The sequence below is a fragment of the Ranitomeya variabilis genome, chromosome 2 (assembly GCF_051348905.1).
Source record: "Ranitomeya variabilis isolate aRanVar5 chromosome 2, aRanVar5.hap1, whole genome shotgun sequence".
NCBI classification, from domain to species: domain Eukaryota; kingdom Metazoa; phylum Chordata; class Amphibia; order Anura; family Dendrobatidae; genus Ranitomeya; species Ranitomeya variabilis.
In genome coordinates, this window is record NC_135233.1 from 1022520483 (window position 1) to 1022544990 (window position 24508).

Genomic DNA, 24508 nt, shown 5'->3' on the forward strand with positions numbered 1-24508 from the left:
TTTACACACTACAAGCTATATTTACATGGACAGACTTCCGCCTTCCAAGAAGAGATTGCCCAAAAAAAAAAAAAGCAATATATGGGTGTCCCTTTACATGCAGCGACAGATAGAATATTAAAAGGGAACTTTTTATTTTATTTCTGTCAATGCACAATTGTATCAGCTTATGTGAAAAGATCTGTAAAGGGACACCCATATATTGCTTTTTTTTTTTTTTTTTATGGGCAATCTCTTCTTGGAAGGCGGAAGTCTGTCCATGTAAATATAGCTATTCTCCGTTTACAAGGGGGATGTGCTGCCAATAATGGATAATTTTTAAAGGCCTTTAAATCAACCAATCATCCTAAAAACAAGCATTTTGCTCATTTGTCAGCTTATTGGCGGCATATTGACATGGGTCAATGATAAGGAATGAGAATTACCAGAGGAAATTACTTTACACCTACACACGTGGTCAAAATTGTTGGTACCCCTCGTTTAATGATAGAAAAACCCACAATAGTCACAGAAATAACTTGAATCTGACGAAAGTAATGAATCAAAGATCTATGAAAATGAACAAATGAAAGTCAAACATTCTTCCATAGGAAAAAAATAAAAAATAAATATATATATATATATATATATATATATATATATATATATATATATATATATATATATATATATATATATATATATATATATATATATATATATATATATATATATATATATATATATACACATATACACACACACTAGCTGTACTACCCGGCTTCGTCCGGGGTAATAACTGCTGTTAGCAAAATAGAATGTGTTAACAAAAATTTATTCTGCACAAAAAACCCACAAAACAAATAGATAGAAATGTAATTATTAAAAGGCAAAAACTAAGCTAATAGAAGCATTTTACAACATATATTTCAACACCAGAGATATTCCACACAGATTTAACTAAATTGGCCAAGTAATGTGAAGTAATCTTCTACTACTTATTCGAGAGCCTTTTGATAAACGACATTCCTAGTTTTTCCTTCAGGTGCAAAGACAAACAGATTTTTGGCTGTTCAAACTCTTGAACAGGCCACATAAAGTTGACCATGAGAAAAGCATGGAGATTGTAAATCTAAGCTAGCTGAAGAGCCCGGCGTTGCCTGGGCATAGTAAATATCTGTGGTTAGTTATAGCACCTCACTTCTCTTATTTTCCCATCACGCCTCTCATTTTCCCCATCACATCTTTCATTTTCCCCCTCACACCTCTCATTTTCCCCCTCACTCCTCTCATTCCCCCCTAACACTTGTCATTTCGACCTCACATCTGTCATTTTTCGATCACTCCACTATTTTGCCTCACTCCTCTCATTTTGCACTCACACCTCTCATTTTCACCTCAGTATATACATGTTTGTCATCTCCCTTATATATAGTATACACCTGTATGTCATCTCCTGTATATAGTATATACCTGTATGTCATCTCCTCTGTATATAGTATATACCTGCTGTGTGTCATCTCCCCTGTATATAGTATATACCTGTATGTCATCTCCTCCTATACATAGCATATACCTGTATGTCATCTCCTCCTATATATAGTATATACCTGTGTGTCATCTCACCTATATATAGTATATATCTGTGTGTCATCTCCTCCTGTATATAGTATATACCTGTATGTCATCTCCTCCTATACATAGCATATACCTGTATGTCATCTCCTCATATATATACTATATACCTGTAGGTAATCTGCTCCTGTATATATATATATACATGTGTGTCATCTCCTTCTGTATATAGTATATACCTGTATGTCATCTCCTGCTGTATGTAGTATGTACCTGTATGTCATCTCCTCCTCTATATACTATATACCTGTGTGTCATCTCTCCTGTATATAGTATATATCTGTGTGTCATCTCCTCCTGCATATAGTATATACCTGTGTGTCATCTCCCCTGTAAATAGTATATACCTGTGTGTCATCTCCTCCTGTATATAGTATATATCTGTATGTCATCTCCTCCTGTATTAGACCTCGTTCACACGTTATTTGGTCAGTATTTTTACCTCAGTATTTGTAAGCTAAATTGGCAGCCTGATAAATCCCCAGCCAACAGTAAGCCCTCCCCCCTGGCAGTATATATTAGCTCAAACATACACATAATAGACAGGTCATGTGACTGACAGCTGCCGGATTCCTATATGGTACATTTGTTGCTCTTGTAGTTTGTCTGCTTATTAATCAGATTTTTATTTTTGAAGGATAATACCAGACTTGTGTGTGTTTTAGGGCGAGTTTCGTGTGTCAAGTTGTGTGTGTTGAGTTTTGTGTGGCGACATGCGTGTAGCAACTTTTTGTGTGTCGAGTTGCATGTGACAGGTTAGTGTAGCAAGTTGTGTGCAGCAAGTTTTGCGCATGGCGAGTTTTGCGCGTGGCGAGTTTTATGTGTGGTGCCTTTTGAGTATGTGCAATTTTTGCATGTGTTGCAACTTTTGTGCATGTGGCAATTTTTCCGCGTGTGCAAGTTTTGCGTGTGGCGAGTTTTCCATGAGGTGAGTTTTGCACGTGTGGAGAGTTTTGCATGTGGAGAGTTTTGCGCGTGGCGAGTTTTGAGCGGCGACTTTTGTGTTTCAACTTTTATGTGGCGAGGTTGGTGTATGTGTGGTGAAATGTGCGCTGAGGGTGGTATATGTGTTCGAGCACGTGGTAGTGTGTGGCGCATTTTGTGTGTGTGTTCATATCCCCGTGGTGGTGTGGTGATTATCCCATGTCGGGGCCCCACCTTAGCAACTGTACAGTATATACTCTTTGGCGCCATCGCTCTCATTCTTTAAGTCCCCCTTGTTCACATCTGGCAGCTGTTAATTTGCCTCCAACACTTTTCCTTTCATTTTTTCCCCATTATGTAGATAGGGGCAAAATTGTTTGGTGAATTGGAAAGCGCGGGGTTAAAATTTCACCTCACAATATAGCCTATGACGCTCTCGGGGTCCAGACGTGTGACTGTGCAAAATTTTGTGGCTGTAGCTGCGACGGTTCAGATGCCAATCCCGGACATACATACACACATTCAGTATATATATATATACACTCACTGGCCACTTTATTAGGTACACCATGCTAGTAACGGGTTGGACCCCCTTTTGCCTTCAGAACTGTATATATATATATACATACACACTCACTGGCCACTTTATTAGGTACACCTGTCCAACTTCTTGTTAACACTTAATTTCTAATCAGCCAATCACATGGCGGCAACTCAGTGCATTTAGGCATGTAGACATGGTCAAGACAATCTCCTGCAGTTCAAACCGAGCATCAGTATGGGGAAGAAAGGTGATTTGAGTGCCTTTGAACGTGGCATGGTTGTTGGTGCCAGAAGGGCTGGTCTGAGTATTTCAGAAACTGCTGATCTACTGGGATTTTCACGCACAACCATCTCTAGGGTTTACAGAGAATGGCCCAAAAAAGAAAAAAAATCCAGTGAGCGGCAGTTCTGTGGGCGGAAATGCCTTGTTGATGCCAGAGGTCAGAGGAGAATGGGCAGACTGGTTCGAGCTGATAGAAAGGCAACAGTGACTCAAATCGCCACCCGTTACAACCAAGGTAGGCCTAAGAGCATCTCTGAACGCACAGTGCGTCGAACTTTGAGGCAGATGGGCTACAGCAGCAGTAGACCACACCGGGTACCACTCCTTTCAGCTAAGAACAGGAAACTGAGGCTACAATTTGTACAAGCTCATCGAAATTGGACAGTAGAAGATTGGAAAAACGTTGCTTGGTCTGATGAGTCTCGATTTCTGCTGCGACATTCGGATGGTAGGGTCAGAATTTGGCGTAAACAACATGAAAGCATGGATCCATCCTGCCTTGTATGGAGCATCTTTGGGATGTGCAGCCGACAAATCTGCGGCAACTGTGTGATGCCATCATGTCAATATGGACCAAAATCTCTGAGGAATGCTTCCAGCACCTTGTTGAATCTATGCCACGAAGAATTGAGGCAGTTCTGAAGGAAAAAGGGGGTCCAACCTGTTACTAGCATGGTGTACCTAATAAAGTGGCCGGTGAGTGTATATATATATATAAAAGCATGGCTAAAGGGAGTCTAATCGACGGGAGGTATGTATCACAGAGAAAATAGATCAATGGCTGCACTCGAAATTTACTGTGCTAAGGCAAGGAAATGTGCAATATGTGAAATGTGAATAGCATAATGGCTAGGGAAATTTATGAAAAAACACATGAGATTCTTAGCACAAGATTTGGCCAAAAGTTGTGAGCCCATCCACCAAACGTCAAGGTAATCTCAGATCGGATGGGTAACTGAGCTGACTACCTAGTGCAGCCATTGATCTATTTGCTATATGACTTTTTTGGTTATGCACCAGTTCAGATTAGATTGCTGTTCGGTCAGTTTTCTTATATTTACTATATATATCACAGAGAAGGCTTGTCGCTGTGATGTGACCCGGAGTGTTTTCTGTAATGCTCATAAAGTAATAAGGAATTGTGTAGTATATTTGGGTTCGGGTTACGGGTAGCTATGAGAGATGGGAGGGTCTGGCTACCCATATACCTCACCCCTGGGTAAGGGGCATAACCATCTATCTATCTACACATACATATAAACACACTCATGAAACAGGCCTGGACAGAAATGATGGTACCCGTAACTTAATATGTTGTTGCACAACCTTTTGAGGCAATCACTGCAATCAAACGATTCCTGTAACTGTCAATGAGACTTCTGCACCTCTCGACAGGTATTTTGGCCCACTCCTCAAGAGGAAACTGCTCCAGTTGTCTTGTGTATGAAGGGTTGCCTTTTCCAGACAGCATGTTTCAGCTCTTTCCAAAGATGCTCAATAGGATTTAGGTCAGTGCTCATAGAAGGTCACTTTAGAATAGTCCAGTGTTTTCCTCTTAGCCATTCTTGGGTGTTTTTAGCTGTGTGTTTTGGGTCGTTATCCTGTTGCAAGACCCATGACCTGTGACTGAGACCAAGCTTTCTGACACTTGGCACCACATTTCTCTCTAGAATCCCTTGATAGTCTTGATATTTCATTGTACCCTGCACAGATTCTAGACACCCTGTGCCAGATGCAACAAAGCAGCCCCAGAACATAACAGAGCCTCCTCCATGTTTCACAGTAGGGACAGTGTTATTTTCTTGATATGCTTCATTTCTCCATCTGTGAACATAGAGCTGATGTGCCTTGCCAAAAACTTCCATTTCTGTCTCCTCTGTCCATAGGACATTCTCCCAGAAGCTTTGTGACTTGTCAACATGTAGTTTGGCAAATTCCAGTCTGGCATCTTTATGATTTTTTATCAACAATGGTGTCCTCCTTGATCGTCTCCCATGAAGTCCACTTTGGCTCATACAATGACGGATGGTGCAATCTGAAACTGATGTTCCTTGAGCTTGAAGTTCACCTTTAATCTGTTTACAAGTTTTTCTGGGCTCTTTTGTTACCATTCATATTATCTGTCTCTTTGATTTGTCATCAATTTTCCTCCTGTGGCCATGTACAGGGAGGTTGGCTACAGTCCCATGGATCTTACATTTCTCAATAATATGTGCAACTGTAGTCACAGGAACATCAAGCTGCTCGGAGATGGTCTTATAACTTTTACCTTTAACATGTTTGTCTATAATTTTCTTTCTAATCTCCTGAGACAGCTCTTTCCTTCGCTTCCTCTGGTCCATGTTGAGTGTGATACACACCATGTCACCAAACAGCACAGTGAGTATCTGTAGCCCTATATACAGGCCCACTCACTGATTCCAACATTGTAGACACCTGTGATGCTAGTTTGTGGACACACCGTGATTTAACATGTCCCTTTTGTCACATTATTTTCAGGGCTACTATCATTTCTGTCCAGGCCTATTTCATGAGTTTCATTTATTTTTTTCTTCTGTGGAAGCATGGATGAAAAGCAATGTCTGACTTTCATTTGTTCATTTTCATAGATCTTTTATTTATTATTACTTTTGCCAGATTCAAGTTATTTCTGTGACCATTGTGGGTTTTTCTGCCATAAAACGAGGGGTACCAACAATTTTGACCATGTGTGTATAAACACACGGTACTAAACTTTCACTGCATTTCCGGTTTTGTCTTTTCAGATATAGATTTTTCTGTAATGTGAATTTTCTATACTTTTTCCTCCACTAGCTCCTAAATGATTAAGCAGAGACCAGTGGGAAATGCGAGGACCAGTAGGATGCCAATATTAGAGAGATATTATATCGCACCATAACGTGACAGTTGTCGGTCTGAGGACATTGCTCGGATGTGACAGTCCACTGTTACTCATGAAAATTGGAAACGTTGCGTTCACCAGCAGATGTCTGGGGTAGTTACTCAGCCAGAAGCCTGTCTGCTGAACAATCCCACTGATTTACTTTAATGGAAATCCAAGAGGGGGTTGATTAAACGATTAGGGGCTCGTGAGATAGGTATCACAAGATCAACTAACTTTAATACAGACACATTTTCATTATTTTGCACTCTCAGAAATCCAGAGTAAATTTAGAAACATTGTTACTAGGAAAAGAGGAAGAGTAAAATCACTGCATCTGTTACATGTGTTACAAGGGTACATCCTGGATTAGCCGACTGCAGTTTTCAATATTGTGTAAAAGGAATCTGTCACTAGGTTTTTGCCATCCCATCTGAGAGCAGCAAAATGACCCCGATTCCAGCGATGTGTCACTTACTGGGCTGCTTGCTGCCGTTTTGATAAAAATCACCATGTTATTTGCTGCAGATCTTGCAGTTCTGTGAGCTATGTATAACACCACAGGCAACTTTCTGCCTATGCAGTGTACACATGAAGCTGCCAATCAGTGGTGGGTGCTCATGAATATGGAGGACTACCTGGCAGCAGGTTTACTAGTCCTCTAGTGATAAAATCACTGTTTTATCAGCAGATTATCAAATTAGGTGTCAGAAACCTGGTGATAAATTCTCATTAAAGTAGCACTCTAATTTATTTTACCACCTGGTCCTAGATATTATGTGTGCAGTGCATGTATTAAAATGCTCACGGATTGCTGTCTGGTCCCGTGCAATTACGCTAATTACTTTACGATAAAACCATATTTTTTTGGCTGAGGTGCATGTTTCCTTATTTTTCACTAACACTTTAGATATTGATAGGGAATCTGACAGCAGGATTCCACTCCTAAACAATTTATATGTACGTGTAGATTTTTCATCGACATCCAGCAATACTTTTACATGAACAATTCGTTCCTCTTACTGCAAAAATCGGCGTTCAGGCTGTAAATTAGGCCAAAGAACTCTGTAGATCTGAAGCCTCTGTCACTCCAGCTCTATTCTCCGCTCAGTGCCGCATCCTAATACTTGATTTATAGCTTTCATCTAAAGTCACAGTAAAGCGACTGTCAGTCAAGCAGGAGGAGGCGGCGCTGGGCACATATATGGACACCATGCTTTTCAGCAGGGTTTGGCTTCTACTGCTTCTCTGTATCACAGGCTGCGCAATGATTTAACAGAGAATCCATCAGTGAGCTGGTCTGATGGCTCTGGTCTGTGCCTCTTATCCAAGCTGCTCTGTGGCCAAATCAAAGTTCAACTTTCATCTGGGAATAGATCCGCTTTAAAGAAGATTCAGTAGAGTAGCAATAAAGGGTCACTTAATTTGCAGTATACATTTTGGAAAAATATGCTTGAAAAAACAACAACAACAAAAAATCCCAAACCATGCATTCAAGTTAGAAAGCATCTAAAACCTGTCCCCTTCCTTTTCCAGAAGGCAAAATAAGTATGGTATTAAACATAACACCAATTTTCTAAGTAAATACATTTCTAAAAAGGTGCTATTGTCATGAAATTCTCACCAAATGTTGGTAACAATCTATCCAATCTACATAGGAAAAGAAATCACCACAGATGTCCATAAATTAAGTTAAGTATAATAATGAGAAATGACAAGGGGGAAAAAAAAAAAAAAAAAAAAAAAGTATTGATCACATACATTGATCAGGTGTGATTTTGGCCCATTCTTCCACACAAACGTTCAAATTCTGAAGGTCCCATTAAATCCTTCTATGAACTCCATACATTTTCCACTGGATTCAGGTCCGGTGATTGGCTGGCTGGGCAGCTTCATTTTTCTTTCTCTGAAACGAATTGAGAGAGTTTCCTTGCCTGTGTGTTTGGGATCATTGCCTTGATGAAAGGTCCACCTTCATTTCATCTTCATCATTCTGGGAGATGGCAGCAGATTTTTTTCAAGAATGTCTCGGTACATTTGTCCACTCAGCCTTAATTCAATGAAATGAAGTTTGCCAGTGTCGGAAAAACAGGTCCACACCATGATGTTCCCACCTTTAAACTTCACTGTTGGTATGGTGTTTTTCAGGGGGGCGATATACAGTGCCTTTTGGCCTCCAAACATGGTGTGTATTATAGCATCCAAAGACTTCATTCTTGGTCTTATCTGACCTGACTATATGCTCCCAGTATTTTCTAAGCATGTCTAATGGTTGTTGAGCAAACTTTAAATGAGCTTGAACATGCTCTTCAAAGGAGTCTTGTGTAGTGAGCGTGCATACAGGCCATGGAGGTTGAGTGGCCATTGAGGTTTTCTTTAAAGCAATTGTACTTGCTGATTAGAAGTTTTCTAAAGCTTTCCACTGGTTGTCCGTGGCTCTTGGAAACTCTTCTGAACATTCTTTTCACTCCTTTGCCTGAAATCTTGCAGGGAGCACCTTGCCGTGGCCAGTTTATGGGGAAATTAGGTTCTTTCCACCTCCGGATTATGGCCCCAACAGTTCTCACTGGAACCTTAAGTTGTTTATAAATTCTTATGTAACCAATGCCATCAGTATGTATAGCAACAATAAGGTTGCAAAGGTCTTGTGGCAGCTCAATGGTTTTACCCATCATGAGATGCTTCTTGTGCGGTACTTTGGCAATGAGACACCTTTTTGTAGGCCATAAATTGAACCAGCTGATATTACTTTTTTTCCTGTGTCATTATTATAAATAATTTATGGACATCTATGCTTTCATTTTCTTTGCTTGTGTGGATTGGATGGGTTGTTACCAACATGTTATTTCGTCCGTAAGTAGTCGTCTATTCATTCATTTAAAGATTGACAACCACTTAAAAGCGAAGCTGCCATCAGCTTTTTACCACCTAATCTGAGACCAGCATAATGTTGAGACAGATGGATCCTTAGTCCAGCGGTGTCACTTACTGGGCTGCTTGCTGTAGCCTTGATAATCTTCTGCTGATAAAACCGTGATTTTATCACTAGAGGACTAGGAAAGCTCCAGGTAGTCCCCTATATTCATAATCTCTGCATAATCCTGCTTCCACTAATGATCAGCAGCTTTCTGCCTATTCACAGTGTGCACAAGTTGCCAAACAATGATGTGGACGGGGTTATACAGCGCTCAGCATTCAGAGAACTGGTAGATCTGGAGCAGATAAAACTGTGATTTCATAAAATCACAGCAAGCAGCCCACTAAATGACACATTACTGGAATCAGTCTCTGCTCCTGCATTATACTGCTCTCAGATAGGGTAGCAATAACTTGGTAAAAAAAAAGATTCCCTTTAAAATAACAGTGTTGTACAACATTGAACTTAAAGGGAATCTGTCAGCTGGTTTTTGCTATCAGCTGAGAGGAGCATGATGTAGACAAAGAAAAGATGAATCCAATGATGTATCTCTCAAGATTACTGGGTGCAGTAGTTTTCACACAATCAGAGCTTTTAGATTTTCTATACAGCAGAGCTGAGGAAGCTAACTCCGCCCCCACCAGGCTCTGTATGTAGAAAGTCCATAGTCAGTGAGCTGCCTACCACAGGAGGGGGAGTGTCAGACCAGGAGGCACATGATGCAGCATTAAAGCATGTATAAGCTCCTGGTGCTAAAACAATCATTGCAAACAAACAAAACCACAGAGCTTGATAAGAGAAGCATTGATGAAATTCGTGTTTTAACCCCTACAGCATGCGGCCTTTAGATTACATAGCAAAAACCTACTGCCAGATTCCCTTTAACAATAAATGATATTCGTGCCTCCGGCTTCAGACCAGCGTCAGCGTCCACTATTCAGTGCTTGGGCTTTGCCCTTATTCTTTACCAAATGTAACTTAGGATAATAGACGGTTGTATCATTATATTCCATTATTTCACTATGTCTGATGCCTTGTCATTACCACATAGGTGACGTAAAGGGCAGAGATTCATCCAATGCTAAAGGACAGTCTGCCATCATTTAGAGTAAAAAGTACAGAGAGTCCCAGAGCGGGGAACACAGGCTTTCTTTTCCTCTAGACCATTATATTCCTTAGCATGTGGTTATATCAAAAATTAGCAATATAAACACTTGGGTGTCAGCGTTATAAGCCAAATTTGTGTGTGAGATACACCGAAACGTTAAGAACAAAACAAAAAAAAAAAAAAAAAAAAAAAAAAAAGGTTTAAACTTTTAAGCCTATATTGTACTTAGTTTTAATGATGAGGCCTGATGAGGCGGCTGCTGCAACTAGACCGAGCCTGTATGGGGGGGTGGCAGCACAGGTGCCCCGCTCTCCATTCAATGCTATAGGTGTCAGTCACGAAAAAGTACCTAGCTATGTCACCCCAATAATAGAATAGGGAAAGCAGTGTAGACATGAGGCCACCGGCTGCTTCCACAGGAATGAGGTGGGATTGGGGGACCCCTAACCCCTATCTCAAAGTTGGCGATTGCCATACATGTCTAAAATGGGCATATTGCTTTACATACTATGCACACACTTGTCATTTTGATGAGCAGATCCTGGGGCAGCAAAATCAAGAGATTAAACATCCATACAAAGCTTATGCAGTGGAAAGGCATTGGCCAAAGGAGACAACATGTTTAACGGATGATGTCTAAAGACCCCATGAACCATCAGATATCTGATGGAGGAACAATCATTCAGCCAACATCAATCTCCCCTTACACCGCCATGTACATTAACATTCAGTTTGGCTGAGGTCTCCTGTCTGCGGATGCCTGACAGAGGCTTATCTTCTGCAGAAGAACAGAATCGGACGTCGGAAATCAGACGTGCCGATCCTTCTCTCCCCGTACACCACCTGTCTATGAAGAGTTGAGAGGTCCCGTGAAAGTCAGATTTTTGGTAGATCTTGCAAATATTGGTGGACTTTGGTTTAAAAGGTGTAAGGTTTAAGATGTAGTTTTCATAAAAATTGCTCAAAACGTTATCAAAAATGGAGAGGGGAAAATCGAGACATGCAGGTTCTCACTTATTCAAGTAAAAAGGGGCTAAAAAAGAAGATTTCTTGCTGTGGAGAACCTGGCACATCCACACATAAAGCCGCGCTGACTTTAGTGCATTTCATGGTCTGTATCTGGGCCGCAATGTATTATCTGACCACTGGAGTCCCAACCCAAACTGTTTGTCTAGTAGACAGACAAGAGGCTGTCAGATCGGGTCGGGAGACCCACAACCAAACTGGGCATTGCTCTCCACATACAGGCCATCCTATACACTCCTGTGAACTCAGCCTTGCATGGAGAAGACTTACCAGTAACGAGATTTTTCGAAACCCATGAAAGCACCATGAGAGAGACGATTTGCCCTTCAAGGCTAAAAAGGGTGGCACCTCTCCCTTACATCAGTTGGATTACAGAGCACAAGAGGACCTCCTATGGTTATTACAAAAATTCAAATTTACCAACACCACATATCACAACTTTAAAATGTGAACTTCTAACACTAGCAAAAGAAGTGCTCAACCACATGTAATGGGAGGGAATATAAGGGTGCTGTCATGGGTTCCAAAAAATCCCATTACTGGTAAGTAACTAAGTCTTTATCGGTCACCCATGACAGCACCACAAGAAACTTACAGAGAAATAAGAATTTAGGGAGGGACAACAGCCCAAAGGGGAGGTTGGAAGAGGAAAGCATATCCAGTCTATAATGTTTATAGAAAGTGGAAGGAGAAGACCAGGTTGCCGCCTTACAAATCTGCTTGATTGAGACATCAGATCTCTCCGCCCAGGAGGTTGCCATGGCCCAAACTTTCTGGAACTGCTTTGACACTCACTAAAAGAGCTAAAGAAATGGCTTCCCCGATCTACCTAGCTATTGTGTGTTTCGGGAGATACTCACAAGGAGTGGACTGCTGCTGGAGTCATCTGAGAGCATGGGGATGAGCGACATAAAACATGCCGATATCGGAGGAAGTGTGGGCACTGTCTGTGTGTGCACGCTCCACTGCTGGAACGCACGCACAGACAGTAAGTGATACGTGCATGTTGGCGGTGCGCTCTACTGTTGGAGCACACCGGAAGTGACTACCTGACTGTCAAAAGGCGGCCTAATTAACCGCCTCCACCACCAATGGTTACAGATCAGACCATATTTTGCACATAGGATGGGCATGCAGCCATCATCCTGTATTACATTTTAAGACCCCCCCTTTGGATCATCTCCCCTGATAATTTGAAAGATGAACGCATCGGGACCATCTTGAAGCATTTCTGATATGGGTCCTTTGGAATCCACTGCAGTGGGGTAATGTGTGGCAGTAAAGTGTCCAACCCCCCCTCCCCTTGGACAACCAGGATCCTCTGATGCATTTGAGACACGGCCCGGTTCCATCTATGAATGCAACTGTGTGAGATTGGTCCTTTACCATCTTTATAAAATCAAGAGATAGGTGTGCTTTTTGAGAATAAGCATATTGTGCAAAGATTATTTATCTACCTATGGTATACCACACTGATTTTTATTACACAGGTACATTTCTTGCAACGAGGTGTATGGTGCAATATAATTTTGTTGACCTATGGTATACCACACTGTGGTCTCCATTACACTGGTTCATCGGATATATAAACACTTTTAAAGGGACTTTTCTCAAAGGTTTCTTCTTTGTGCGCAGGAGGATTGTTTTCCTTCTAGGCATTTTTATAATCCTACGCTAAACCAGATGCTAGTATTTGCTTGTCTTGTCATTTATCTCGCTGGACAGAGGGTCTTCTATTTCTTAGAATTGATTAAAAAGGTACATTTTAATTTATACCCATACATTGAGCTGATCACTAATTCTTGATTATATTGATATCTTTATTTAATATATATTGATGGTATCTACGCAGATGCTCGGTGTTGCTGTCTAAGGAAGAGGCTGCCGAGGAGGAATCAGGGGAATCCGAATTACTAGAAACGACTGACACAGGTGATAACTGCCTAGCCCTCTTATCCTTCTATTTCTTACCAAGCTCTTTTTCACAGAGGGATCTTAGGGATTCTTTAACCCTGTTGTGTTCGGGTCATAGTGACCCATAGAGAATTTGTGAGGCCCTGTAGATTTTTTTCCATAAGTTTCTAAAACTTGAGGTTACTTGACTTTTCCTCATTTGGGGGGACCTATCTCTGAGGATTTTGTGTGTGTGTGTGTTTACTTTTTGCTACACGCCGATTTATACACTTGTCATGTTCGGGTCATAGTGACCCGGACACATTTTTTACAGCTGTGAGGCCATATTTTCTGTGAAATAAAGGAGTTATAACCTCAGTTGGGTCTATTTATTGCATCTACTATTGTATAGCAATTTATTTATTTCCTAAATTATTTCAATGGGGTCGTACATGCGCTCTGCCGGGTGTACGCATTGAGATCTGCGCACCATAAAAATGGCTTTATATTGATTATTTTTGGTGCACAGTCTATACTATAATGTAGAGCGCATCCAGAGAGATCACTAGGTGTGCACTACACGTGCATATTCTGCGCAGAAGGCGCTGTCTAAGAGGGCCTTATTTTGTAAAGCTGAGCTCTAAAGGCCTGCAAATGATTTTTTTGGGCTAAGTAAGTCTTCCTGGCTTATCCCCTTGTTTTCAGAACGGAAGGAGCAGCAGGCCTTGTACAGAGCATCCAGCAACATGCTCAGGAAAGTAAAACCATGGCCTCCACAAGCACTTCTACCCCCATGGCCTCTACCAGCGGGGCTTCCAGAATAAAAAGAAAAAGGTGCAGCTATTGCGCTTATTCTTGTGATAGTAAAACAAGTATTACATGTTCTCGATGCAAAAAATTCTTATGCAAAGCCCATGTTTATTGATCTTCATGCAAGAATACATACATTTATATTACCATGTAAATATGTTTAAATTGAAGTGTTTATTATCTTTAATTTTTTTTCACAAAATGTTTGATTTGCTTTTTTTTTTTTTTTTTTTCCACATGTGTAGTTTGCTATTTTTTGTTTTGCTTATTACTAAGTTTTTTTTTTTTTTTTTCTAAAAAAAAAAAAGATTTCAATTTCATTTTTCTTTTCTTTTTTTATTTCCAAACATGGTCCCATACAGTCTAGTAAGCAAAAGGTCTAAAAATAATTGCATTAGAGTATCTAAAATCAAGATTTAATAAACTGGGTCATAGTGACCCGGGAGCAATACAAGTGTATAGTACATGGGAACAGAACAGCAGGGTTTTAACTTCTGCCCCGATGATGGACCTTAAATCAGTGGTGACGTTGGGGGTCTCTTTCGCTACCGTCTGTTCTATACATGACCGGCAAAGTCTTTGTTGGTAGGAATCAGGCAATAGCATTCTACAAAGCGCACACGCCTTATGCTTAAACTTTGCCACACATTTCTTTCCATGGCAATAATTGACAAGAAAAACAAAAAAAAAAAAAAAACACACATCACCAAGTGAACTTTCACAAAGATCACATACCACTGTGAGGAAATCAAATAGTACCGGAATTAGGCCGGGTCACACTTGCGAGCGTAAAGCAAGAAACTCACGCCGAGTCTCTCACACCAATACCCGGCGCTCGGGACCATTAATGCGGCAGTGCCGGGTATTGGTGCGAGAGACTCGGCACGAGTGTGACCCCGGGCCTTAGAGTGGGACACATCTTAGCTGGAGACTGTAGAATCAGCCACTTTACTGGAGCTCCTCGGAGTGGATCGGCTGCTCTTTGCAGAACTCAGTCTCTCACCGACACTGGGTCGACGCAGCTCCACCTGCTTCTGGGACTTCCCCATCAGGCTGCTGCTCAGTGTCCTTCTTCATTATTTGGAGAGTACGCTGAGCATGGAAGCGCTTACTCAGCAGACCTGCCACAATTAAATGCGGGACCTGCGCCGCTACTGTCCGCCCCTCCAGGTCTCGCCGGTACCCCTGGAAGTTCTAGGTCATCTGGTTACTGCACGCCCCCAGATGTGTGACACCAGGACAAGTCCCCAGTCAGCCGAACACGCCTCCTGGCGTACATCCACCGGGCTTCCTGGCGTGTGCAAGTGCATAATGAGTCGTGCCTCGATGATAGCTGCTACTGCACAGGCGACGCCATCTTGGAGGAGGAATGTTTCCCCCTCTAGCAAGATGGCGCCGCCTGCAGCGGGTCATTATGTAAATTTGGGGGCAGGTCACTGAGGGATCAGTGACCTGTCAGAAGCCATACAGAACAGCTAAGCACACACCCCACAGGCCGCCCTGGAGCATGGGCATATCATGAACTGAAAATACAGATTAAACAACAATCACAAGACTGATTTCATCAAACAAGGTGTCATTTTAATCAGTATAACTGCACCAACCTGACACTGTCTGTAGGCTACTGAGCACAATCCTCCTGATAGAATTAAAAGAAATCTATTTGCTGTACAAAGAAAGCTAAACACAGGCGTTCTCCAAGAATGCAATAAAATAGCCCCTGTCAAGTAATTCATATGGAAGCTCGTTCTAGTCACTTGTCAGGATGGGCTGCCGTCTGAAGAAAACACAGCTCCCAGGATCTGTGCCTCAAATGACAGAGCTGTATTATAAACACATATCGGAGCTGTGACAGAAGAAAGATCTTCTCGGCTAGTTGACTGCTCATGAGGTCGTGCTCAGTAAACTAAGAATATTTATTTCTTATGATGTCACAGCCATTCTTCTCAGCTCAAGAAGGTATTTGGGCTTACAATACAGATCCTCTGTCAGTTAAGACAGGTCTCGGGAGCGGTGTTTCTTCAGACTGCAGCCTGCCCCAACATGATGGGCTGCTGTTTGAATTCCTCGAAAAGGTCCATTTTATTATATTCATGGAGAAACACCTTTAAATTGCTACAAAACAATAATAGATTTTGAAGACTGTATATAAAGCTAGTTAAGATTACTTGGAGGCCAAAGCCTAAAAGTTGTTCTGCTGTCAGTCATCAACAGGAACCTCCATTGAGGTTTAGGGTCTATTATAAACAGAAGCCATGACACTGAGCCATCCATAAAGATACAAAGGGCTACCGCTATCAAATAAAACAAAAAGGTCATTGTAAGACTTACATAATAAAAAATAAAAAATCTGCACCCGTGAAAACGTTTAAAGTGATGACTTCAACACTTACTTCAATTCCAATTTCAAATCCACCCCCAAGTCCAGCTATGCCGATGGCAGATGGGGCGGACCATCCTGAGGAAAGGAAAGGCGCAATTTACAAGGGAGGTGCAAGAAATCGTATTTTCAAACCAGTGGTATGATCTAAGAAAGGAAACTGCGCAATACTTACTTCCATCTGGAAGGCGGGCGAGTACGATGCCACTTCCCCCTCGAGCAGTCACCAAGAAGCCAGCTTTTATAACAGAGAGAATAGCAAGGCCCTGTGCTTTGGCAATGACATGAGCTGCAAAGAACAGTGAATGCAGAAAGTAGTAAAAGGTGAGAAAAAACAAACTTTTTGGAGCATAACTTTAAAGTTTGAACATACCCTCAGTTTTGTTACAATATGTGGGAACAGGAAGAAAGATTGGATCTTGCAAAAGTAGGGTAGTTTCTAGGAAGGTAGTTTTTTTTTACATTTGAGAAGTAGGGGCGATTTCCGTGAAGGCCTCATTCAGAGGTCTGTTTCACCTACACGTATGTGTACACACCAAGGCGCCAGGAGTAACTTATCTTGTGACAGGGGAACTAATGGGCGAGAAAGCGCCAAGATCTAATCACTTAAATGTCAATGGCACATTAGTGGTTAAGCTGCAACAGATGAACATGGCAGATGTCAAGAAGGGGTTAAAGTGAATATACCACCATACCATAGGATTTTTAATCATTAAAACAAGGTAGAGAGACTTTTTTTTAATCTGTTTTATTTTCTGATTATAGAACATGATTGCGAGGCCTGCCATCTATCCTCAGCATCTGATAACAGAATTTATAGACAGGTCTTATAGCAGCCACATGAGCCAGAAATAGACTGACTTATTAACTTCTATAGAAGTATTTTATAGGCATGCTCGGATCCAGGCAAAGGTCCTCATGAAGAGAGGTGGAGGAGATGAACTCTGCTGATAATCCATCATAGTCCTGGGGTCTTGCAGCATGGGTGCTGTGATGGTGGATAGCGCACAACACAGCTCTTTTAAGGTGATAGAAGTTAGTACTCCCTGAGGTTCACCGTGACGTGGCAGTGGGCTTCGAGGTTCACCGTGACGTGGCAGTGGGCTTCATACACTCTGAGCAGAATATTTATTCATATTCCATGATATAATTTTGCCTAGCGGCATTAGATCAATATACGATTTTTTGGGAGGTGCTGTCCATTCTCTTTTTTTGTGTCTGGTAAAACATTGGATCGTACTCTGCCATATCTTACAGCAGTGTGAGGGAGCCCTTAAAAGAGAATCTATCACCAGGTTTTTTTGCCACCCAATCTGAGAGCAGGTTAATGCAGAAAAAGATACGGATTCCAGCCACGTGTCACTTACCAAGCTGTTTGCTTTAGTTGTGATAAAAGTGATTTATTTATTTTATCACCAGGCGATCACAACTGGACTAGTAAACATGCTGCCATGTAGTACTCCATATTCTTGAGCTCCATATAACTCTGCCCTGTCATTCATTGGCAGGTTTCTGCCTATGCAGTGTACACAGAAAGCGGCCAATCAGTGGTGTGGGTGGGGTTATACAGAGATCAGCATTCGAAGAACGTCAAGATGTGCAGCATATAAAACAAGGATTTTTAGCAAAACTGCAGGAATCAGGCCAATAAGCTAGACATTACTGGAATCAGTGTCTCTCTACATTATATCAGGCTCTCAGATGGTGCAGCAAAATCGCCTTTAATAATCTACTTTGCCTTAGTAGTCGTGTTGCACTGGGCGGTGTATTTGCTTCAGACGTCCATAAGTTTGTGGTTAAGCAGATTTTATCTAATATAATATGTAGTGACTGTAGAGGGCAAGAGCAAGAAGGGAGATTGTTGTCTCACAAGGAACGAAGCACAGCCCGTACCTGGGATAATCTTATCTGGTCCAGACCTGGAACTGATTTCGGTGAATTCTCTTAGAATTTTTGCGGCTTTTTTGGCTTCAGACTTCAAGTTGGAAGGGATGGGGTTATTCACTGTGAATAGAACACACATTACACAATGATGTAACACAGCACAAAGCAGATCGAAAGCCATTAGCCATTTCGATACGCACCGGGAAGGTAACAGGAAGAGGTACCTTAACGTCTCCCTTTCTCCAGAGCGTAGAGACACATGCCACTGAGCAAATCAGTCACAAACTTCTCAAAGACGACTTCCCTCCTCCATCTTGTAAAGTTCAGGACATGACCGAATTTACTAGATGTGATACCATACACTACACAATAACTAGTTATACCTTTACTGCAAGTTTGATATGAAACCAGTTTCTTTTTACATTTCGGCAGACACCTTGCACGTTTTATGGTCACAATTTCCCTATATGCTGAGATATAAAACACTTCAAGCTTTTGCCTCCGTAATGGCAGATCCCTCTGCTGCATTGCTAAATCGTTCCAGTATATAGTGACATTTAATGGTGGGAGTCTGGGGTGTGTCAGGGGGCATAGAGGCTTTTACCCCAAGGAGCAGGCTTTCAGAGGAAATAGAAAAAAAAAAAAAAATAGCAGCAGAGTCACTAATGCTTAAGATCTGGACCAGTGCACATGCCCTGGACTTCTGGCCGATGCCCCAGATCTGCAGGAGAGTGCAGATATGAACGAGATAGGACCATCCCAATCAGGTACACCTTGTGGTGGCGGCATGGCTTTTACACTATTATGATCAAATAGTGTTAAAGGGAACCTGTCACCCCCCCCCCCCCAGGCATTTGTAACTAAAAGAGCCACCTTGTGCAGCACTAATGCTGCATTCTGACAAGGTGGCTCTTTTAGTTCGGGTCCCTGGCACTGCTGCAATAATCGCTTTTTAAGTTTGTCCCTCATACCTGTGAAATCGCCAAGGGGGCAGGTCTTTCCCCCCTAATCCAGACGCCTCACAGCCATCAATCATGGCCTCTGTGCACCAGGCGCCGCCTCCTCTTCCTTCATTAGCGTCCCCGCTGCCTACGCTGTTATTTTTTTATTTTTTTTTTTCGGGCATGCACAGTTGCGCTGCCTTTCGAACTTACAGCGCAGGCGCCGGGGATTTCTTTGGTTTTGATGTAGTTTCTTGTACTTTGCACAGATGCACGGCTCCCCCTTTTTTGAGCCTGGCATTCCATCTACACAGCTTCCCAGGGGCAGTTGGTTGAAGATTCGAGCCAAGGTCCTGCTCTGCGCTTATTTACATTGAGGTCAGCTGACACAAGGTGAGATTTTACTGATAGAGATCGAACCCTCCTGATTGGGTCCACCTTGTCATGGTGGCTTTTACATTAAAACAGTGTTAACTAAGTAACCTTGGTAATTTGCATGTACCATCACTATTTACTTGGTACAGGGTATGTGTTCATTTTGAGTTTTTTTTCATGGGTTTTATCCATCAACTGTATTGGTGGCATCATCACAACGATACAGACGGTCCTGCAGACCGTGGGCACAAGCAGCACAATGAGGCCACTGCTACCTGTGCCAATCCACTGTGTGCAGGGGGAAAGATCGTGGCATAGGCACAATGTGGCATTATAACTTTTGGAGGAACCGCACTAATACTTTCTAACAGGGGTAATCAAGGGGACATTATTACTGGATAATGGGGCACAAAGCTAGCTTTTCACAGTAACTGGCAACCCCATGTTGCAACACTGCAGTAAACTCCCTTGTGCTGCTGGGTGTCTGTATTAAAGGAGGTTCTCCAATCAGTAATATGTACCCTATTTGGGTTGTTTAATATAGTAGGGTCCAACTGGAAAGGTGTCCTGGGGCACAGCTACTCCTTTGCTGATTGCTGGGGATTAGAGGAGCAGAACTAGCAAGAATTATTGACCAGATATACCAGTACATGGACTGGATCTTGTCCCAGTGGGTAGAAGACACTGACGCATATGGCAAACGATTAAGTGGTCACCAATTTTAGAAATGACATAAAAAACAGGAGTTACACTTTAATAATATCCAATTGATATTTAATCCTAATCCCAGTTTGGAGGTAACAAATGAATTCAACGAGCCACATGGCAGGAATTTTTTCTTCGATAAGTTACATCTGCTGTGAACAGGATTTAATCATGTAACCTAAATATCCATAATTGTACATTAGGTATTCAGCTACGGCTCAGGAAGGAGACAAGGTGGAAGGCAACAGACAACTAATATCTGTCCAGAGGATTTGCTGAATTTATAGGTTCCGAATGCAGCGATTAGTGACTACTCTGCAGGGAGGAACGCTCACCTCCAGGATTGGCTGCAGATGAGAAGAAGGTATTGAGCGGCCGTGAATCAGCAGACGAGTCTATCAGAGACAAATTGACTAACTGTTTAATTTGGAGGTTTATAAGACAAGTACGTCAATACTTTACCATTTGCATGGTGACTAACAAACATTTTGCTGGCTCAATGATCGGCAAACTCCTTTACAAAATATGGCACTGTACTTTATAAGTACGTAGCCATAGGTCAAATTAAAAAATGTCACCAGTCGTTAAATAAGTTCTTGACGAGGATACATTTTTAAATATGCTTTCAAAATGTTTTCTTGTTAGGAACTCATAGGAGCAAGAAGTTATTGAAAAAAAAAAAAAAAAAAAAAAAAGATCGAAATGTACAGACTTTAGTGATTTTGGCTTTTCGATCACTGCGGCATGTAATAGGAAACAATAAGAATGTTGCATCTAAACAAAATCGTATTGACAAAAATGTCAACTCAGATCACAAAAAAGCCACACCTCAATCAACTGAAAAAAAAAAAGTAAGAACCACTGGCGGAAACACAGACAGAAGAGGGAACTTGTGGAAGAGTAAAATATAGCTGTAAGAGCGCAAACTGAACAGAAGGTTCCGTTAGCAACAAAGAACCATCCAAGAAAGGTCAACTCCTTTTACATGACCGTGCATGAGGTTACCCAAGGCTAGGTTCACATAGCGTTGGCCACTTATGTTCACTGGCTCATCGTAGCTTATGTCAGAACTCCTGCAAAATGTGATTTGGGTGTATGCACCAGGATCGCCCCCCAAGGGCCGTGGGGTACTCGGTACCAGGTCTGGTACTTCACAAGGGGATGTCACGGTGGCTGACCCGGTCCGTGGCCCTGGGACGTCCGTGTAAAAGGGAAAGGTCTTTAAGGGGAATGTTCGTGACGCCACCTGTGGTATTTGGTCAGGGTTACCGACAATGCTTTAAGGGGTCCTCTGGGGTGATGTTATGGCAGCTAGATGGTATACCTTCCCACAGGTGGTGTATCCCCAGGGCTTCCCGGTGTATAGATGGTGAATGATGACACAGTGAAGAACGAGGACACAAGGTTGCAGTCTCTTTACCTTTACTGAAGACTTCAGCATCCACAGACCAGGGCACCAGATCACAGGGCAGAGTCCGGTCGGTTTGGAGGCAAGTCCATAGTCCCCTTGTACAGGTGGAAATCAGTAGCCTTCCCTTGCGCTGCGGTGGTGTAGTCCCTTACTGCCTATGGCTTCACATAAGGGTCTCACAGATGCGATGTTCCGTTCTCTCTGTCCCCCATATAGGATATGACAAAACCCTGTATGACTGGTGACTTGAGCCTGCTTATAGGGTCTCTTAGATAACCCGGCTCTGTAGGTGTCACCGTGCCTCCTGGGTGTAGGTGTGGACAGGTAACCTGCAATTAGCTGTCCTGCCGGTCTCTGAAATAAGACGTAGAGGTCCTTACTCCCTCGGTGTTCCGGCTACCGGGATGTTGCGCCTTAGAAGGAGACAGCTTGAGCGTGGCTGGTCCCCTTCTGGCATCCTCTCCTTTGCTTCGACTTCCTTCACGCTCGCTGCAATACAGTTCTGCCTTTCAATGTCTGTCTGGGTGCTGCAGCTCTGAGGGCATGCACAGCTCCTTTGACCCTCTGTAATCCTCATACTTTGGTCTGGAACTCCCTCCAGAACTCCTGTCTGGAACTAACTTTCCCCACAGACTACCTATATATATATATATATATATATATATATATATATATATATATATATATATATATATATATATATAAACCTGGGGCGCCGCACACCAAAGGAGCTATTGACCATTATGATGGAGATGGAGTCACGGTGTACTGTCTGGCATCATTTTCAGTCGCATACGCCTATTGGAGGTGGGTAGCAAGACGTAGTACACAACATCCTATGGAGTTCATGGAGGCGATTTCTCCAAAAGGGACAGCACAGAGACTCGCCTGCAATCATCAGCTCTTGCGCTGATAGACTTGAGCATTTATCCAATTGTCTCATGTAAAACTATATTTCTCATGATGCGGCCACTTCATAAGGAACGTACACTGGCACAATTCAGACATTTTATTTTTTAGGGGATAGGAGAACCTGATCACTGTGGCTTCATCAATGTGAAAAGGGGTCCACTTTCTGAGATAACCCCCTTTGGACACAATCATATAGAAGTCTGATTACCACAATTGTGTAAAAGTTTAATCATCCTCAAAATGAAAGGACCACGAGACTTTATAAGAAAAATATGGGGATAAAGAACAGTTCTTGAAAGATTAAGCTTTTTATTATTATTGAATTCAAAAGTTGGATTTTATTTAAACTAGTTATGGAGATCGGTCATTGTTCTCACACGGTTTGCAGGCTGCACACACTTTATCAACTGTGAATATAAATCAGTTAGTACGAAAATCTCAATTACAGCGGTGTCGGCTTGTGATCTCATCGTGCTTCCTCATTCACGGCCATTTCCTGCAGTCATTTAGAACATGGAGACATGCATCTTATTCTGTGACGTAGCGATGGTGATATGGTCTATTCAGATTAACAAGGAGAAAATGCAGCAATAAGAATTGCAAGCCCCTAACCCATTCATGATTAGACTCTTATGCTTTCAAATGTTTCCTTTCCTCCTTTCACAAACCTTAAGAGCAATGAAAACCATCAGAGCTGTATGCAGGTGTGATTATTGAATACCAAACCTAGGGGAAAGGCAGCGATAAGAATTTTTCATTTTAACAAAGTTGTAGAGAAGTACAAGTCAGATGAGAAAAGTTGAACTTTTTGGCCACCAAGCTAAACATTATGTATGGTGCCAAACCAACACAGCTCATCTCCCCAAGAACACCATCCCAACAGTGAACCATGGTGGTGGTAGCATTATGATGTGTGGATGTTTTTCAGGAAGCAGTGACAGGGAAAGTGGTCTGAGTCGAGGGGAAGATTCATGTGAGAAATACAGGGACATTCTAGAGCAAAACCTGTTTCAGTTTGTTAGTGATTTGACACTGCAACAGAAGTTCACCTTCCAACAAGACAATGATCTAAAGCAACACTTGAGGGGTTTAAGGGGAAAAGTGTAAATGTTTTGTAGTGGCCTAGTCAAAGCCCAGACCTTAATCTAATTGAGAATCTGTAGTAAGACTTGAAGATTGCTGTTCACCAAAAGAAGCCATCTAACTTGAAGAAGCTGGAGCAGTTTTACCTTGAAGAATGGGCAAAACACCCAGGGGCAAGATGTGGAAAGCTGATAAAGACTTATCGAAGGTGACTTTCAGCTGTAATTGTTGCAAAAGGAGGGTCTACAAAGTACTCACTTTAGGGGGTGAATAGTTATGCACAAAAAAAGTTTTCGGCAATTTTGTCCTATTTATTTCACAATAAAAAGAAAAAAAAAAAAAAATGTTCAGTTGTAGGCATGTTCTTTACATGAATTAATACAACCCCTAAAAAACAAACAAACAAATCGAAATTCCAGGTTGGGAGGAAGCAAAACATGAAAAATGCCAATGGAGGGTGAAAAATATGTAGAATTGAGAGTCCTCAGTGGTTGATACCATCTTTTCAGTTAGCCATTAAAAGGTAAAAAATTGCAAGCTTTCCAGACTATTCAGGTCTCTTCATCAGGCATAGAATAATGCAAAATCTGAAGAATCACATATCCATACATAAACACAACCCAGAAAGAAATAATGCCATAGATAAGACAAGTGACATGAAGCCGAATTATCATTATGGGAGAGTGATAAACAGTTGTGGCCATAAATATTGGAACAGTTCATAGATAAGGAGTGAATGTTTTATTGTCCTCTGATTGGGGTCTGGTTCTGTGTTGTGATGCCCCCATAAGGTAATTTACGGCCATGTCTGGACTTCC

General features: G+C 41.9%; 1 protein-coding gene across 3 annotated transcripts in view; it reads right to left on the bottom strand.

Moving 5' to 3' along the window:
- SH3YL1 (SH3 and SYLF domain containing 1) overlaps positions 1-24508 on the bottom strand; it is a 121134-nt gene that overhangs the window by 58478 nt on the left and 38148 nt on the right. For all 3 annotated transcript variants that reach the window (XM_077291335.1, XM_077291334.1, XM_077291336.1), the window contains exons 2-4: positions 18273-18383; positions 16555-16668; positions 16393-16457 (exon numbers count right to left, since the gene is read on the bottom strand). In XM_077291335.1, the coding sequence (XP_077147450.1) occupies positions 16393-16457; positions 16555-16668; positions 18273-18383 (290 nt within the window). The remainder of the gene's footprint in view (positions 1-16392; positions 16458-16554; positions 16669-18272; positions 18384-24508) is intronic.